The sequence below is a fragment of the Malassezia pachydermatis genome (assembly GCF_001278385.1).
Source record: "Malassezia pachydermatis strain CBS 1879 chromosome Unknown scaffold8, whole genome shotgun sequence".
NCBI lineage: Eukaryota > Fungi > Basidiomycota > Malasseziomycetes > Malasseziales > Malasseziaceae > Malassezia > Malassezia pachydermatis.
In genome coordinates, this window is record NW_017253145.1 from 172,946 (window position 1) to 188,957 (window position 16,012).

Sequence of the window (16,012 nt, forward strand, 5' to 3'; positions counted from 1 at the left end):
GCGCGGCACTGATGACCTAAGCTGCAGGGTGATGTGTGGTCTGGGGGAACAAAATGCTTGAGGTGGAGCTAACAAACTATGGAGCCGCCGTTTGTAAGCCAGCCGGCAACGCGTCCCAAAATGGATCCGAGGCCCACTCGCGCATAGGAATAGCGCGCGTACCTCTAGGAAATCGGTCTGGGGCGCCATCACCGGGTGCGGAAGACACTTCACGTATCAATCTAGCTTGTTCTTCTTTCTCAAAGGAGTGGTGTGCCTCCTCGATAGATTCGTTCTTGCTGGTCCCTCGTGTGAGACACCACACAGTCGTCACACCCATCTCCATTAAATACGTCCGTAGTCTAGCGAAATTTAAACCAACCTGTGCAACGCCATGCGAGTCATCAGATAGAGCTATACGCCCGTGCGCCTGAAGAATGAGACAAAGTATATCGCGGCCAGGGTACGTTTCACCGTTCCATCCTTTCCGAAAGGCCGCAGAATTCGCTTCAAACAAAGCGCCATAACTGGCTGCAAACGCGATATTCCTGCGGAGCTTCTCATGAATTAAGGCGCCATCCACAGAATCCACATCTGGGTACCACGTCTCCGTGGGCTCAAACAAGCGGTATAAATCCATGTGGCCAATAACCTCTGGGCGAAGTCGTTGCAGGACCTCAAATTGGGCATCAAGGTAAGAGAGAAGCAGCGCCACACGCCCGCCATCGCGGGAAGATACCGCCTTTTCATATGTAGGCTTATCAAAGTCAATAGGGATACCATGGGTATGATGCACAGAACCAACAATGTAGTCAACGGTACCAAGTCCGACATAAGAAGGAGGTAGCGATTTACTATTGCTAGGACCGAGCAAAGTGACCAAATAATCAAGCGTATCCGGTGAGACAATATTCTCCGTCTCACACCCAACTAGTACAGTCATGGATGGGCTTTTCTCGGTATATTCGCGTTGCTTGACGCGTGCTTTGGCCAGGTAGTCTTGAAACTGAGACACCAAGCCATCTGGAGTAAGACCTGCTTCAATTTCTTCAGGGTACAACTCTTCTGGCTTTGCCCGTGGCACATGCTCAGATAAATGAAAGTGTGAAAACTTCAGTTTGTACGCCTGTTCCAAAACCTCATCTAACGTCGACTTAGCATGCTTGCAAAACTCGCCAGAATGCGAGTGATGTGAATGCATCGAGGTCAGTGCGTAGCGTGTAAGCTATGGCTTCGCACGTGGCTGCTTTTTATAAGCGATCTCCACGAACTCCATTTCAAGTTGCAATAAGATACATCATTACATGGAGGGTGCACCAAATCCTCCAGCGACGCGCCCTGTGCGCATTATTGGATCAAAGCCTGGGTTCTATAAGGTGTCTTATTTGAGTAGATATACTACGCACCAAAATAGTCCCACGCGTGAACCTGAATGGGTGCCCAAGTCTCATGTTCCTCCAAACTTGGTATCAACATGGCGTCAATTCCGTCAAGAGCGCATCGCGTTCAAAAACAGTCGTTTGAAGCAGGAGAAGCTATCAGAAGAGCCATTGGCTACAAAATTGACGGACTCAAGCTCTTCCCATGAGCCAACGAAGTCCACAGCGTATGACCTTCCTAAACTCGCACCCCAGGCAGAGTCATCGGCGCCCATATCCCATGACATGTCCACTGCGACTGTGCCCTTAGAAAGCGAAAGCAGTACTAAAGCTGCTTCCATGGGAGAAACAAATGTACCTGCTGCTACTGTTGAAAACCAAATCAATGCGACTTCACCACTTCCCTTGTCGGCTTTGCTTAGTGCGCATCCTTCGAATGATTCAATACCCTTGTCCTCGGTACAATTTTTACCCCAAACACCGTTGAAAAACACCAATGTTGCTGATTCGAGTACAGTACCTGATCCTATGGTGCCCGAGAACCCTGTTGTGAAAGAAGTGATACGGGAAGATGTGGTTCCCGTTACCATGCCACCTCCTACGGAAGACAGGGCACCTGAAATGAATACTAGCATCGCAGAGGAAAGTACAACTACTAATGTAAAGGAGACTTTATCGTCATCTGAGTTGCCTCAAGCACCGACAGAGAAGCCAAGTGAAGTGCAGAATGATACGCCTCCATCCGCACCAGTACGGACGAGTAGGTCGGGCCGTGTTATCCGACCTCCTCCGTCAGAGACCAGTAATAATGACGAGAAACTCTCCAGTTTGAACGATAAAATAAGTGGTCTGAAAGAAGAGCTGCAATTTACGAAAGAGATGTATCGAGAGGCATCCTTGGCAGCATCCAAGGCAGGACAAGAACTAGAAGTGGTTCTGAAAGAGAACGATAGGCTGAAGCAACAAATGAGGACAGTGGCTCAAACGCAAAGTGAATTTAAGTCCATGGAATTGGAGTCATGGAAGCGAGAAGCATCGATTCTCAGTGCACAACTACATTTACTCCAGCAACAGCAGGCCATGACGAGCGACGAACTTCGGCATAAGGCTAGCTTATGGGATCGTCGCCAGGAAGAAGAAAAGATCAATGCAGAACGTGAGAAGCGATCAGCCTCTTTGGGCAAGCGGTATAGTGACGCATTCGAGCCAAAGATGTCTGTGAACGAGGAACTCCTATCCGAATTAGCAGAGCTTCAGGAAGAGGCGCTCAGTGCTAATAACATGCACGAAACCCCTTCTATGCCCCAGTCGACCTCCGAAATGGTAGGTCATCGAGAAAGTACGAGAGTTTCCCGCAAGCGATTTGCTCCAAGGGATGCTTCCAAACCCCTTGTACAAGATGACAAGGATGAGCCTCAAGCGCAAGAATCCATTCAACGTGACGGGGCGCAAGTGGCCAACAATCAAACATCCATTGATCAGAATCTTGCTAGTGATAGCGCACTTGGGACATCAAATGAACCGTCTCGTTCCAATCAAACTTCGGTCACTATCCCGCGTGGTGGCATCCAAGAGCCACGCCTTGAGCATGTCGATGAACCTCGAACTTCGACTTCTTTGGAAGAAGTTACTAAACAAGACCGTATCCCCACTCGCCATGAGGAAAGATTTTCAACACCTATGGACCAACCGAGTAAACTACAAGACAGTAGCAAGCAGGTACATGCTGTTCCAATGACAGGCCACACAAACCCCTTACATCAACCCGAATATTCTGCAGCAACAGTGTCTCGATCTGGAATCCAGCATACTGATGTGGCCAGTGAGGCTTCCACTTCTCTTTCGAGCGTCTCGACAAATACCTCAATGCCTAAAAGGCTTTCCTCTTCTCCTGTGTCTGGAAGTGGATTTTTCGGACGGTGGAAACGACGTCGAAAAAGTGACGCCCCTTAAATTCTGTAATCCCTGACGCGCCTGAATGCATGTACATACATCTCCGGATTTGTAGCCCAGAATTGATAAACATTTGTGGAGGTGGCACAGCATCCCACGTGGAGAGGACCAAATCATGAAATTCAGCACCTGTGCGAAACCTCAACACCCAACGTTTGCGTCTCCATGAGCGCTGACAGACCAGAAGAGGCCAAACCGCCTGGGGAAAAGGATCGTCGAAGTCCTGTCAAAACAAATCCCCTAACACTGAAAGAAATTGCCTCGAGGTTTAATATGCCGGTGTCGGAGGGTACAACGAAGGAGTCCACCAGCGCGCGTATGTATCACTCGAATCTAACCATGAAAGCACAAAGTCTGAAGCGGTTAGGGCTTGCCGGACGCCTGGAATCGGCAGCAGAGTCCGCTAGTAAATCTGGCTCTTTACCATGGTCCAAAGCAGGCTCCATGCCAAGTCTTAGCGATATTCGAGCTCGTCTCAACCAGCGTGGAGTTGATGTGACATCGTCCAAATGGAGTAAACGGAATTCCGGCTCACCTGAAAACCAATCGCCGGAAGCATCACCTATTGATCCTGAACCAGTTAATCTCTCCAAACCCCTGTCAGATGAAGCACTCAAAGATACCAACATTGCGCCTTCTTCATCAGACGAACCTGCAGACAACGTTTTGGTTGAACAGGATGCTTCCGAGGAGCTTAATGAGATCAGCAAAAGCTCGCAAGTTGCTTCGGAGTTAACTCGAAAAACGGAGTCGGAGACTAACAAGCTGACAGAAGAAACGCCAGTATCTTACGATGGCCCTTTGCTCTCTGGTCGTGAAGAAGGCTTTGCCGCAAAGAACGGTAAGAAGCACCCATTGGAGCATGCATGGACTCTTTACTATGATTTACAGCGTCACCATGGGCAGTCTAGCAGTGATCAATACGAGGCTACTCTTAAATGCGTCGGCGAATTTACTACGCTTGAATCGTTCTTTGATACCTTCGCAACACTTCATCGTCCTAGTCGTTTGGAAAAAAATGCGAATTATCATCTCTTCAAAAGTGGTGTAAAACCCATGTGGGAAGATCCGGCTAACGCAGAAGGTGGGCGGTGGGTTATTACGCTACGAGATCGCGCCCAAACTGCGGGCAGTCGGGCGGCACATGAAGCGCTGGTAGACCGAAGCTGGATGTGGCTTGTGCTGGCTTTGATTGGCGAAACGTTGGATGATGATGGTCTAGTGACTGGTGCTGTATGTTCACTGCGAGGAAAAGGCGACCGTATTGCGCTTTGGACGCGAGCGAAAGAGCCGGTGGATGAGTTAAATAAGCTTGGAAAAAAACTTTTACAGCTGCTAGAGCTTGAGAATGAGCCTAGTGCGCAATTGGAGTTTGGTGTAAACTTTGGCTCTAAGGACCCTGGCTATATAAAACAGCATTTGGGCGGCAAATCGCAGTCTACTGAAATTGATGTACATACATCTGAGCCAGCGTTGGAGTCATGGTTGGAAAGTGATGCTACTTTGCATCCAACAGACCATATGAGATACTTTGGAAGTAAGACCGCAAAACCAGCTACAGCTTGAAAAGCGAGTATACCTGAAGTTATGCGCTCATTTTTATGTGTATATCGATATATAGAACTATAAATCGCAAGCTCTTACTGCCTAATGCAGCTCTAAAGAGTCACCATCGTGAATTTCGTCTGCATGTAAGCATATCAAATACACACAATCAGCCAACGTTATGTGGTCCTTGAAGGCAGAGTAGCCCTTTTTGAGAATAATCTACGTGAGTGAGCCAAGAAGCAATCATGACATACCTTTTCAGGAGCTGTCCCCGTCTGAGCTGCAATGAGCTTTTTCAGATCACCAACAGTATCATCAGGACTGCACTTGACCCGAACTGTTTATTAGGCACATAAACGCATACCTTTGCGACCAAGACGGTCATTCGCAAGCACTTCAATCATACGCATGGCGGTATGTGATAAACATGTGGATGTATGTAGGTGTGTATATTATCTAACATGGGCCCCAGGGAGAATTTGAGAAATAGCCTCTCGTGAAAGGGAGTGCAACGCATTAGGTTGCAAAAGTAGATGCCGCAATTCTGGTGCAGATATATGGTATATATATTCGGCATCCGCCTCATGGGAAGCAGAAGATCTTGTCAAGCCATGAAGTTGACCCACAAGCTGAACAAGTGACAAAGAAGCTAGGCCTTCAATTTCTGCCATGGTTCGTGCATTAGTATCATCCGATACTAGAATGATAGGTGCAGAACAACGTTTAGTTAAATCTGTACATAGAGACACAATGGCTTGATCATTGGTCTTGTCGTTAATGGATAGCATGGGCGTACCTGATCTGTTTTTGTAGTACGGGTGGACGCTGTCTGTACATGGAGAACCCATCTTGCTGGTGCAAGGAGGGCACCCTGAAAATCATGTACATATTTTTGGCGTTGAACTGTGTCGAGAATCCAATGGCTTGCTTGTCGTGAAGAAGCACCGATTGTAGAACCGCCCTCCATGCGAGTAGATTGTTTGAGTTGGTCAAGCTCTTCCAACACCACAAGAGGAACCACCATATAGACTCGCGGCATGGCTGTTTTATCATTCCATTGAAGCCGAAGGATCGCCTCGCAAAGCGATTGAAGTAAAGGGAGAAATCGTAACAAGACATTACTGCATGTAAGCCTCACCCAGTCACATACGTATCGATCACCCAAACAAGAGACTGAGTAGGAATCCATTCCATGTAAGGAAGGATGCCAGGATTTAAATCAGATGACACAGGGTGCGATCGATGAGCGGTGCTGGACGAATATGCAGTAGCATCGCCAGATTCCACATCGTCTTCTTGGTCCATAAGTTCCTCCATTATGAGATGCTCCGTATTCTGTTCTTGCCCCCACATGTCATCCTGCATGTCTGATTCATTTTTGGAAATGGTTAGGCGTACAGGACCAGACGGCATGTCACCACGGTATTGTGCATTGAAGTAATCCGCGTAGGTACTCATGAAGGTCCATTCATAGAGTCGTAGTATGTGGAGAAGGTGGAGAAAGTTCTAAGAACATGAGTTACCAGCTATCTTTACAGGAGTATACTAACAAATGGACCTACAACTCATGTAGAAGTATGGGCTGCGAAATAATGCATGAGAAGTTCATAGCTGGATGTGAGAATAGATTTAGATACACGTACGTCAGAATAGTCAACCCAGAATTCGGTACTGTACGAACGAGGTTTACGCTCATACCACGGTAAAAGCCACGGAAACCTTCCTTTCGTGCAATCGATGTAATCGTTTGAAGGAACCCAGTATACTTTTCACCAGTAGTTCCTGTTGGCTGTTGCATTTGCATTCGTGTACGAAGCACTTCATGGGGGTATGTAGCTAGCGAAGCCAGCATTTTTGAAGCGCCACTACACAAAAGAATGGAGCCCGGAGACAATGGATCGCCACGCTTCCCCTCGGATGTCATGCTTTTGAAGTGCTCGTATAGGGGAAATTGTACAATAACATGGAACACGCCGAGTAAGCTAGGCAACAAACCCTTGTAAAAGGCTGGTATGCCTTCATTCCGGTAGATTTTGATTACGGCATCGAGTGTGTTGCGATACCGCAACTGTTCGGGTACGTCGGACGTCTGCAACATGCAGCGTGTTTTAACAACCCACATAGGGCTGGTACAAGTCGTACTGGTAGCACCTGCAAACATAGCACTGGCAATATGGATGGTGAAAGGATGTGCCTTCAATGAAGGAGCGTTGTCTGACAAGAATGTCTTTCCAGCATCATACACACAGAAGTAGATGGCCCAAGTGGGTAGGTATCCAATAACAGTGGGGCCTAAGCCACGGTAGAATCCCCGGAATCCGTCTTCTTTCCATATTTTACTGCAAACACTGGATATAGCATGCAAGGCACCCCTGTGGCGTAATCCCCGCTGGAACTCATTGGTTTGTACCTGCAAGCGCGTCTTGACGACGTCCAGAGGGCATGTCACAATACTAGACACGAAACCAGCACAGGCTCCAGATATAGCTGAATTCCGTACTTCGGTTCGATGGCGATCGACCTTCTCCTTCGACATGCCAGGCCGAGGCCACTGTCCACTCGTCGATGTCAGCTAGAGAAATTTGCGACCGAAAACCGGTCGGGCTTTGATAGTTACTTTTAGCCCGCGCCGAATTGCCTCCACTAGAAGATTAAATCCCATAATGGGCGAATCGCAAGGGCGAGCCGTCATCTTTCGCCATCACAGGATTCTCCACAAGCCTTCATTCTTGGCCCATCGTCCCAGGGCACTACAATGGCATGGCAGCGGACCATAAGTCAGGTGGGACGTATTAGTGTCACCACATTACAGCTTTTGTGCCTTGTTCATATTATCAATCAGAACTTGTTCGAAGTACGAATGGTGAGTGAGCACGTTCAAAACTGACACGCCAGTGTAAAGGCGCCTCTATGCTGCCCACGCTTTCGCCCTCAGGTGATCTCGTGTTACATGCACGGTTACCATTCCTCCGATTCTTAAGCACGCTTCCTTTCGCTGGTGAAGATTTGCGCAGTAGATTTCCCACGAATATTCGTGGCCTACCGTCGTCGAAACGTGACCCCAGCGCAGGAATGGGTCTGCAATTGGGTGACATTGTCGTGGCCATTTCTCCAGCAGATCCATCGCGAACCATTTGCAAGCGTGTTCTTGGGATGCCAGGCGATACAGTCCTCGTAGATCCCCGCGAAGGTCATGCCAATGATGAGTTGGCTATAGCGCATCACGATGTGAACCCAGCTGTATCCACTTTAATGCGTATGCATTCAGCCAGGACAGTCACAGTGCCGCCTGGTCATGTTTGGCTAGCTGGTGACAACCTTGCGAACAGCACAGACAGTCGTCACTACGGCCCCGTGCCTCTCGCATTGGTAAAAGGACGTGTAATGGCGCGCTTGTACCCCCATCCCCAATGGATGCCACCGGCATTGCACAAACTATCGTCTATACCAGTTACAAACCTTGCATAAGATCAGTCAAACGGCGCTGGAACAAAGGCGCATTATCAAGTTTGATATTGATATCGCTTTGGAAGTGATCAGGCAGCTTCTCCAAAACCTCCGCGTCGCTGTGATCCCGGTGAGGGCCGCCATAGCCCAGCGATACAGCGTCTGTATTGCCTATACCAGGCGCCCGAACAAGGTATCGGAGTGCACCATCTGTTCCCACCGGCTCTGATTGCTGGTGCTTGTGACGCCAGTGAGCGGCCGACGTCTTGGCGTCTTTGTATACACCACAAACATAGGTACCATCCCCGAGGTCTTCAATGTGTAATCCTGTAAGCGCTTCACTCAAAGCGACCTGGCTGCGGAGACGTTGAATCTCAGAACGGGCTTCTGCCAGAGCTCCAGAGAGTGTGTCCACTTCAGATCGAAGCACTTGTACTTCCCCGAGATTCGAAGTAGGAGCAGCGATAGGTTCCGACGGTTCGTCAAGTACCATCTCAGTAGGTGCTAGCATGGGCTGTTTCGAACCTGCACTTTGTTGAAGCAGAGGGTTTCGGTTGATGTTTACAAGGAGATGAGGGTTGGGGTTAGCCTCTTGGTTCTGCGAGTGTGAATACATAGAGCCATACATACGCGAATCTCCTCCCAAATCTTTTTCTTATCAAAGTTTTGAGTACTCTTGGTGAAGTCAAATTCCTCGTCAAACATGGATGCAGGACCAGCTGGGGCTGTGGTGGTATTGCCAGCATCGGCCCGTTCGCCCTTGCGGCGGTTACGCTTTTTGCGGCTGTCCGCAGGCGACGCAGAACGTGCCATAGGGTCAGCCAACGCCTTGTGGCTTTGCTTGGGTGTCGATACGCTGTTGCTAGGAGCTGATGACGATTGAGACGTTTCTGTGACGGTGCTCACATCCTGCAACTCTTCTCGACGCACCGCGATCATCTCACCATTGTCGGTACGCTGCACCTTGAGAGTGGCAGTAGCCGGATCAATTGAAAGAATCGTACCGACGTACGAATCACCGGATCGCAACGTCAGTCTGACCGTAGTCCCAACAAACGAAGCCATCTATAGTCAAATTAAAATAGGAAATGAATGAATGTATGTATGTGCGTTACAAGACAGTGGTAAGGCAGCGGAGGAGAGTCCAGCTAACGGAGACTAACCTTTAGTCAGCGTGGAGTTATGCTGCCAGACGCTGTGACGGGAGAGACGTTCGGCGCGCTGTGGCCAGTACTTGCGGCTCACTGCTAGGGGCTGAGCTCGTAGAAGGAAAAGGTTTGATAGTCTCCTCTTCATCATCATCCAGGGCAAATACAGCATCAGCTGGCTCCCCGTCCTCTACATCCTCAGGCTTGAAGTCGATGGTATCAAGGGCCAGACCGTCTTCGTCATCGGCCTCGCCACGCTCGGCACGCTCGGCATACTCTTGACGCTCCAGCATTGCCAGACGTCGCTCTTGAGCATCACGCACCTCTTCAGTACGGAAGAAGTAGAAAGAGAAGGTAGCCAGACAACCGCCGGCCACCAGGTCGATAAGGTAATGATGCATAAGGTACATGGTACACCAGTACAGCCAAAAACTGTAAGCCCAGTAAAGAATGCGAACATCAAAGCGCCAGCGTCCTACGCGAATTTTGTAGGGGAAAAAGTAGCTCATAAACAGCGACTCACATGTAGCTGTGGCAGCGTGCAAGGAGGGGAAGGCACCAAACACGACAGGCGCGCCGCTGAATGCCATGGTATAACCAATACCACCAAAAATAGCATCAATGCGAGCTAGACCAGCGGGAGAGCCACGCATACCATAGTTTGCAGGGGACAAGCCTTCACGTAGCTCATACCATGGCGGGGCACATGGGAACGCAATTTGAATCAGGACACCAGTGAGGTTCATAAAGCCAAATGCATTTGCGAATACCTTCACACTCCCTTCAGGTGCAAAAACAAATACGAGGACAGCCACAACAAACGGCGCGACAAAGTGCACGACACCATAGGGGATCCATGCCAGGACATCCAGGACAGGATGTCCAAAGCGTGTCAGGATATCACTAATGTTGGCTCCGTACCAAATTGTCTCCAGCGTCGGTAATACAGAGACCCAAATATGAGGCCGCGCTGACACGTCAATGAAGCGACATGAGTAGAAGAGTAGGAGCCATAATAGGATGGGCGAGGCAGGCAATATAAGTTGAGATGTGAGTGGCACTAAAATGGCCACAATATATAACAAGGGGATAATCAGTTTATAAGGAAATGGTGGCACCTGCATCACGACAATGGAGAAGAGCGCGATGAGAAACATGACACCATACTTAAACTTTTCTGCTCGCGACATCTCGTACGCGCGAAACTTTATAATATTGTCGCGCGGTGAGACACTCAATGTTAAACGCCCCACGGCAGCTTTCACGGCGGCGGCGACCTGCGCCACCATGCCTCCTCGCGGCGGCAGCACGGCTGCGGGCGCTGTCGACATGGAGGGCGACGACGAAAAAAAGGAGCGGAAGTCACGTGGAGTGTCGGTTCGCTTCTCACTACGTACATGACCCACCGCCGAACGCTGGAGCCACTTAAGGGCCTAGCACGGGCTGCCGGCCAATGTGCCACTCAGGCCGAGCAATACGGACAATGTATGCTAGCCAACTACCAAGAGATTCGTCGTGATGCATGTGCAGCCGAATTTCGTGCTTTCAAGGCATGCGTAGAAAAACAGGTATGTGACCAGGCACAACGCCACGCTCGCTAACAGTACTAGATGGGTCGTCGCTGGTAAGGATCCTTTGTATAAACAAGGTAAAGACATACGAGAGACTATTATATATTATCGGGACCGTTCGCAGCGCGCTTTAAAATATCCCATACTGTCTCGTAAAACGAGGCAAGAGCATCTTTGTCGTGGCACATGCGTTGGAAAGCGCGTCGTTCGAAATCGCCTTCAGGTGGTGGTATAGGCTTAGACGTATGCGAGCGTGACATGTGCACATGAGAATTGAGCAAACGATTGTTCAGCCACAGGTATCCATCACGACCGCCAATTACCTGAATAAAAGCGATACCAGAGCGGTGCACATACTGTGAATAATCGAAATTATTTGGACGTGACGAGTAGTGCAGGTCAATCTGCTCTGGGTAGTTGGCTTGAGCCTCTTGGTCCAGCACAAATCCAAATTGGCGCACGAGGGCAGTCTCAAAGAGGACCTCAATTTGCAAAACATCGCGCGATAGCACATACCGCACAACCCATGATTCAAGATCGTTGTTGGACTCGTAGGCAGCAATCGTGTGAATTTGTTTTACCTGCTCGCATAATGCCAGATATGACGACTTCTTGGGCGGTGCTAAAGCGAGACCAATAGGAAAGGCAGAGAGGAACGGGTTGTGATGGTGGGAGTCTTTGATCTGCGCAATAGGCGCCTCCACGAGTCGTAATCCGTACCGCTCTACAGTACGCATCCATGTTTGTACAAGATCGTCAATGAGACGTGCCGTAGTACCTAACCAATGAATCTGGAAGTTAAACCCGTTTTCTGCATTGTGCGAGAGATCATGATGAAGCATAGCCACTTCTGCGCGATTACTGCGTCGACCTGGGTCGACATCAATCAACATAGAGCGGGAGAGCTGGATACGCCGTCGCTTGGGATGGGAAGAGCGTGCCGCGTTCGAAGTAGAGGTAGGCGTGGAAGACGAAATATTCGCCAGTGGGGGGGCCGTAGTGGAAGAAGACAAGCCACTTGTTGGTTCTGAGGAATGCCATCCCCGTTCCACCTCGAGAAGGCGGTAGAAGTAGTGGCCATCCATAAAGCTGTGTGATGCTGTCACATGCTCAATCAAGTGTGCTTCCAACAACTTGCGGCCCCATTGTACAGCATCTTCACGGGTATGAATATCAGCATACGACCGGCAAAGCCACGATACGAGGTCTGCACCCGTAAATGTGTCAGGGTATCGTACACGGTGCCATACCCGATCGTGGACTTTGAGTGCAGCACGGGCATGATGCATTGCCTCTGCCAATGCCTTGAGGGAGAGATCGTGCGCCTTTTGCTGGGGTCGATTGGTATCTAGCGAGATTCCATGCCGCGAAATTTCCTGGTTGAGGGCCGTGAGCGCATCGAGGAAGGCGGTGTCGTGCAAACTACACGATGGATCGAGCGTCGTAGGAAGGAATCGCAACGGTAGAGCTCTCGAACGATGAGGTTGACCCGGCGCATGGTACTCAGCGCGTGCAAACAAGTCGGCGAGACGGTCCATACCAAGCAAACGAGTCTCTTCATCGTTCAAGGGCTCTCCTGAGCTCGTCAGGTACGGCGAAGGTGAGCCCTCACTAGGCACGACCACAAATCGAGCTCGCCAATATCGCAAGGATTCAGTAAATGTATCTTCATACCCCGCAATCATGGAATCAAGGTAAGTCCAGTTGTATGCATGCGGATCTGGGTAAGAGAAGGGTGTGGAAGCCACCTTGAATCCAGCCTGCAATCGCGGCCAAATGCAGCAGCGGTACGAGTACGGCGCAGTGGAATAAGGCACTTTCTTCACGTATCGTGTAACATGAATCATACCCGTTGGTCGGTGATACGAAATGCAGTGTACCTGATTCATTGTACTTAGATACAATGGATCACCATCAGCAAAATTACCAGGTCGCAACAGCTCACTGGGATGCCGAATCACGTACTGCTTGGCATCACGTGTGCCTGGTGCCACGCCTGGTCGAAGCACAGCACGTTCTACTAATTGGAACCCTTGAGCAAGGCGTTGTGCACACATTTCGCGGAGCATGGCGAGGGCTGGCGAGGTAGACGAGCCACGGCGTAACATAATGGAGCGAGTGTCAGAGTGCACAGATACAGTATAAGGATATTCATGCCAAGACGTCGCAAGTTCGTGCTCCGTTGGTAGATAGCGGGTGGTTAAAGGGAGAGAGGCTGGCATTGTCATACTCCACCATTTGACAGCATGGTGATTCGACCTCTCCAAAAAGACGTATTGCCAACGAAGAAGCATGGCATTGTGCTCCGAAAAGGCTTGCCGCAAATTGCTTGGGTCAAGTCGAGGTGTTTCTGTGGATGTATCCCAGTCCCCACCCTCCTGTGCGGTCATGGGACCAGGAAGTCCAGATGCCGTGGTATTTGCCCCCGTCATCGCCGTAGCAGTAGCCATGGTCGCTGTCATCTTGCTCACAGGTGAAAGACTGTGGCTGGGTGAGTCCGCCACATAGGTGGAAACCACAGGCGATGCCATGGCATCCCCCGTATCGTAATGCTCTGCTGTAGCATCAAAACGCGTCTCATCCACTGTTGAGTGAACCACCAGCACAGACTCTTGCGTTGTCGCTGTAGAGGCAGGCGACGAACGGCCTAACGCCTCGCAAAGCAAGCGTGATGCATCGCCAGCCGTAGCCTGTGTAATCACATGACGACGGTCTGGACGTGGGAAGGAAAACAACTTTCGCCAAAGCGACGTCGTCGATCCACGTGCGGGTCGAGTAGCTTGTGACACGGAGCCCTGTGGCACAGCCACCAACGATGTAACGGTCTCACCTACCATAGCAAGTGCTTTACCAGGATCATCCAATGTAATAGTCCGTGTAGAACGGCGTGAGGAAGCAATTGATGGTGCCCTTGTCGTCGACGCCAACTGCGCCGCAGAAATACGCCAGGGCGAGCGATGGCTTGGTACCGTAGAGGTAATCTTGTGTGTCATATCGCTCGCTGTCGACAACGCTGGGGATGCGTGTGCTAGCAAAGGTGCAACCCGTGTAGGTGTAGAGGTCTGGGAAGAAACACACGACGGTTGCGTTGACCATGTCGGTCCCCCGTTGGTAGACAAATGCGGTGTAGTCGGTGCTGTGTTGGGCATTGAACGTGGCTCTAAGGCGAATATATCACGATCGTGTTGCTCACGTAAAAATGTTGAAAGACCACTAGAGCCTGCACCCAAATTCATATACGGTAGCGCAAGTTCTTGTTGTCCCGCACTAAGAAGTTCTGATACACCAACACCATCCATTCGGCAGCGCGAAACAAATTGCGACTCCCAGTATGGCCTATCCTGCTCCATGTTATAGAAGCTGCAGTTGACCCAGAATGGCATGTTGTGGAACATCTCGCGAGGTGCATGAGACATATTGTCAAAGAACAACGGATCTGTAGATCCCCGAACCAAACGGGACCCGGACGCATCGGAGGTCACGGTGGACATGTAGTGGAAAACAGGTACAACATGCAATGGCATTTGCGACATGCATACTAGATCCACAGCCAGACCCAAATCAAATACACGTTGTGTTGTGAGACGCAACAATGTTTTGTCGACATAGAAATGGCCAGTACCGGCCGTGACGACGATTAGCATAAACCCGGTATGAGACAGATCTCGATCGATATAGTGTCGCTCGGCACTATTCAAAGCCAAATTGATAGATTCAAGGATATTGCCCTCATAGGCAGGTGCGAACCGACCTAGCAATACACGACCACCCACAGCTGAGTCTTGTCGAATGTCCTCATCCTCCAATTGTGTAGGAACGACACGACCCTGCGACCAGCGTGCCTGCAGCAAAATATCATGCTGAAATCGGAAAAACTCTTCTTTGAGTCGGCGCATGACATGGGGCCAGTTCCGCATGGAGTCCAATTCCATGACCACCTTGTAATAATCCACATAGTACTGACCATTGTCTGTACGTTGGACAGGCAAGCCTTCCAAATGAGCTCTCTCTGACTCTTCGTAGAGTACTCGGGTAAATAGTACCACAGATACACGGTGACTCGTGCCAACCACATCCCATTTACGCAGCAGTGCAGGAAGAAAACCTTGTAGCACCTTTTCGTAGTAGATCTCCCCGCCTTCGTCAAACTCCCACATCTCGCGCGACATTTGCACCATGATACGTGCTCGCGCGGATTCAGTTCGAAAAATGGGTTTTACAGACGCAGAAACAAAGCCAGAGGCCACAGAGTGCTCGTGGATGAACAAACGACCCACTTTGGCGCGCAACCCGGTAGGGAGCTTGACTGTTTGTCCAACATATATGCATGTCTCTAGTAACGAAAGAGACAGACGCCACATATCTGCACGTCCCAAATACTGGCCCTTAAAGTAGAGTTCCATATGTGTCAGTTGGTGCTGACTCCGAGGCGTTCGACTGAGCACGATTTGTGTTCGATTCGTTAGATCAGCCAACGAGGCAACCTGCTGCGACATAGACAGTTGCAATTGTTGTTGTCGATGAATCACTTCTTGATCGGCAAGAGCTTGAATAGGCGTAAAAACAATGGCACGTTGTAGTAAAGGCCATACATCACCATTGCCATGTTTGGCCACGTGCAAAGCCTCACTATCAGAAGCACGCAGTACCATAAGAAGCTCAGCATCAGAAATTTGTGGTAGGCCATAGGAAGGATTCATGACAAAGTCATGCCGTGAGAAGTTGGGTGGTTGGTGAGTCCATAAAGTGAGAACGCGCGATGTCACGCTATCATGCAAAGATCCACCATCGTGCATGTTACGTCGATGTGCACCGCCTGAAGGCGATGCTGCGTTGCGCCTACGCATAGTACAGGTATCCTATGCCAGCCAGTATAGTATGACCTGTCAGACACTGGCGTAGGCGACAATATCCACGCAGGCCCCGATGTTGCTCCTCGTTGCAGACGCTCGCTGACCCAGCGTACGTAGGTGGAGGGGTGGAGATG

At 50.0% G+C, this 16,012-nt stretch overlaps 11 protein-coding genes across 11 annotated transcripts; 4 read left to right on the forward strand and 7 right to left on the reverse strand.

Moving 5' to 3' along the window:
* Positions 1-76: 76 nt before the first annotated feature.
* On the reverse strand, positions 77-1,180 carry Malapachy_0486 (histidinol phosphate phosphatase h; the record flags this gene model as incomplete). Its single annotated transcript, XM_018135005.1, has 1 exon — positions 77-1,180. The coding sequence occupies one exon, from the start codon at positions 1,178-1,180 to the stop codon at positions 77-79; it is 1,104 nt and encodes a 367-aa protein (XP_017990598.1).
* Positions 1,181-1,643: 463 nt separating this feature from the next.
* Positions 1,644-2,761, forward strand: Malapachy_0504 (hypothetical protein; the record flags this gene model as incomplete). The annotated part of the gene is given in 2 exon segments (XM_018135021.1): positions 1,644-2,681; positions 2,699-2,761. The coding sequence occupies 2 exon segments, from the start codon at positions 1,644-1,646 to the stop codon at positions 2,759-2,761; spliced, it is 1,101 nt and encodes a 366-aa protein (XP_017990512.1).
* A 715-nt stretch (positions 2,762-3,476) lies between these two features.
* Positions 3,477-4,877, forward strand: Malapachy_0501 (eukaryotic translation initiation factor 4e class ii; the record flags this gene model as incomplete). The annotated part of the gene is made up of 2 exons (XM_018135018.1): positions 3,477-3,627; positions 3,658-4,877. 2 exons carry the CDS (start codon positions 3,477-3,479, stop codon positions 4,875-4,877), a joined length of 1,371 nt encoding a protein of 456 aa, XP_017990509.1.
* An 81-nt stretch (positions 4,878-4,958) lies between these two features.
* Positions 4,959-5,269, reverse strand: Malapachy_0480 (ubiquitin-like protein; the record flags this gene model as incomplete). Its single annotated transcript, XM_018134999.1, has 4 exons — positions 4,959-4,996; positions 5,024-5,078; positions 5,114-5,196; positions 5,224-5,269. 4 exons carry the CDS (start codon positions 5,267-5,269, stop codon positions 4,959-4,961), a joined length of 222 nt encoding a protein of 73 aa, XP_017990592.1.
* A 724-nt stretch (positions 5,270-5,993) lies between these two features.
* On the reverse strand, positions 5,994-6,317 carry Malapachy_0522 (hypothetical protein; the record flags this gene model as incomplete). Its single annotated transcript, XM_018135039.1, has 1 exon — positions 5,994-6,317. The coding sequence occupies one exon, from the start codon at positions 6,315-6,317 to the stop codon at positions 5,994-5,996; it is 324 nt and encodes a 107-aa protein (XP_017990481.1).
* Positions 6,318-6,424: 107 nt separating this feature from the next.
* Malapachy_0484 (mitochondrial nad transporter) lies at positions 6,425-6,957 on the reverse strand (the record flags this gene model as incomplete). Its single annotated transcript, XM_018135003.1, has 2 exons — positions 6,425-6,470; positions 6,503-6,957. The coding sequence occupies 2 exons, from the start codon at positions 6,955-6,957 to the stop codon at positions 6,425-6,427; spliced, it is 501 nt and encodes a 166-aa protein (XP_017990596.1).
* Positions 6,958-7,614: 657 nt separating this feature from the next.
* On the forward strand, positions 7,615-8,327 carry Malapachy_0497 (signal peptidase i; the record flags this gene model as incomplete). Its single annotated transcript, XM_018135015.1, has 2 exons — positions 7,615-7,722; positions 7,755-8,327. The coding sequence occupies 2 exons, from the start codon at positions 7,615-7,617 to the stop codon at positions 8,325-8,327; spliced, it is 681 nt and encodes a 226-aa protein (XP_017990585.1).
* On the reverse strand, positions 8,311-9,371 carry Malapachy_0519 (hypothetical protein; the record flags this gene model as incomplete). The annotated part of the gene is made up of 2 exons (XM_018135036.1): positions 8,311-8,904; positions 8,937-9,371. 2 exons carry the CDS (start codon positions 9,369-9,371, stop codon positions 8,311-8,313), a joined length of 1,029 nt encoding a protein of 342 aa, XP_017990620.1.
* Positions 9,372-9,486: 115 nt separating this feature from the next.
* On the reverse strand, positions 9,487-10,785 carry Malapachy_0477 (aur1-inositol phosphorylceramide synthase; the record flags this gene model as incomplete). Its single annotated transcript, XM_018134996.1, has 1 exon — positions 9,487-10,785. The coding sequence occupies one exon, from the start codon at positions 10,783-10,785 to the stop codon at positions 9,487-9,489; it is 1,299 nt and encodes a 432-aa protein (XP_017990451.1).
* A 66-nt stretch (positions 10,786-10,851) lies between these two features.
* On the forward strand, positions 10,852-11,082 carry Malapachy_0467 (hypothetical protein; the record flags this gene model as incomplete). Its single annotated transcript, XM_018134986.1, has 2 exons — positions 10,852-11,022; positions 11,065-11,082. The coding sequence occupies 2 exons, from the start codon at positions 10,852-10,854 to the stop codon at positions 11,080-11,082; spliced, it is 189 nt and encodes a 62-aa protein (XP_017990455.1).
* A 41-nt stretch (positions 11,083-11,123) lies between these two features.
* Malapachy_0511 (egl- and pleckstrin domain protein) lies at positions 11,124-15,872 on the reverse strand (the record flags this gene model as incomplete). The annotated part of the gene is made up of 1 exon (XM_018135028.1): positions 11,124-15,872. The coding sequence occupies one exon, from the start codon at positions 15,870-15,872 to the stop codon at positions 11,124-11,126; it is 4,749 nt and encodes a 1,582-aa protein (XP_017990531.1).
* Positions 15,873-16,012: the final 140 nt, after the last annotated feature.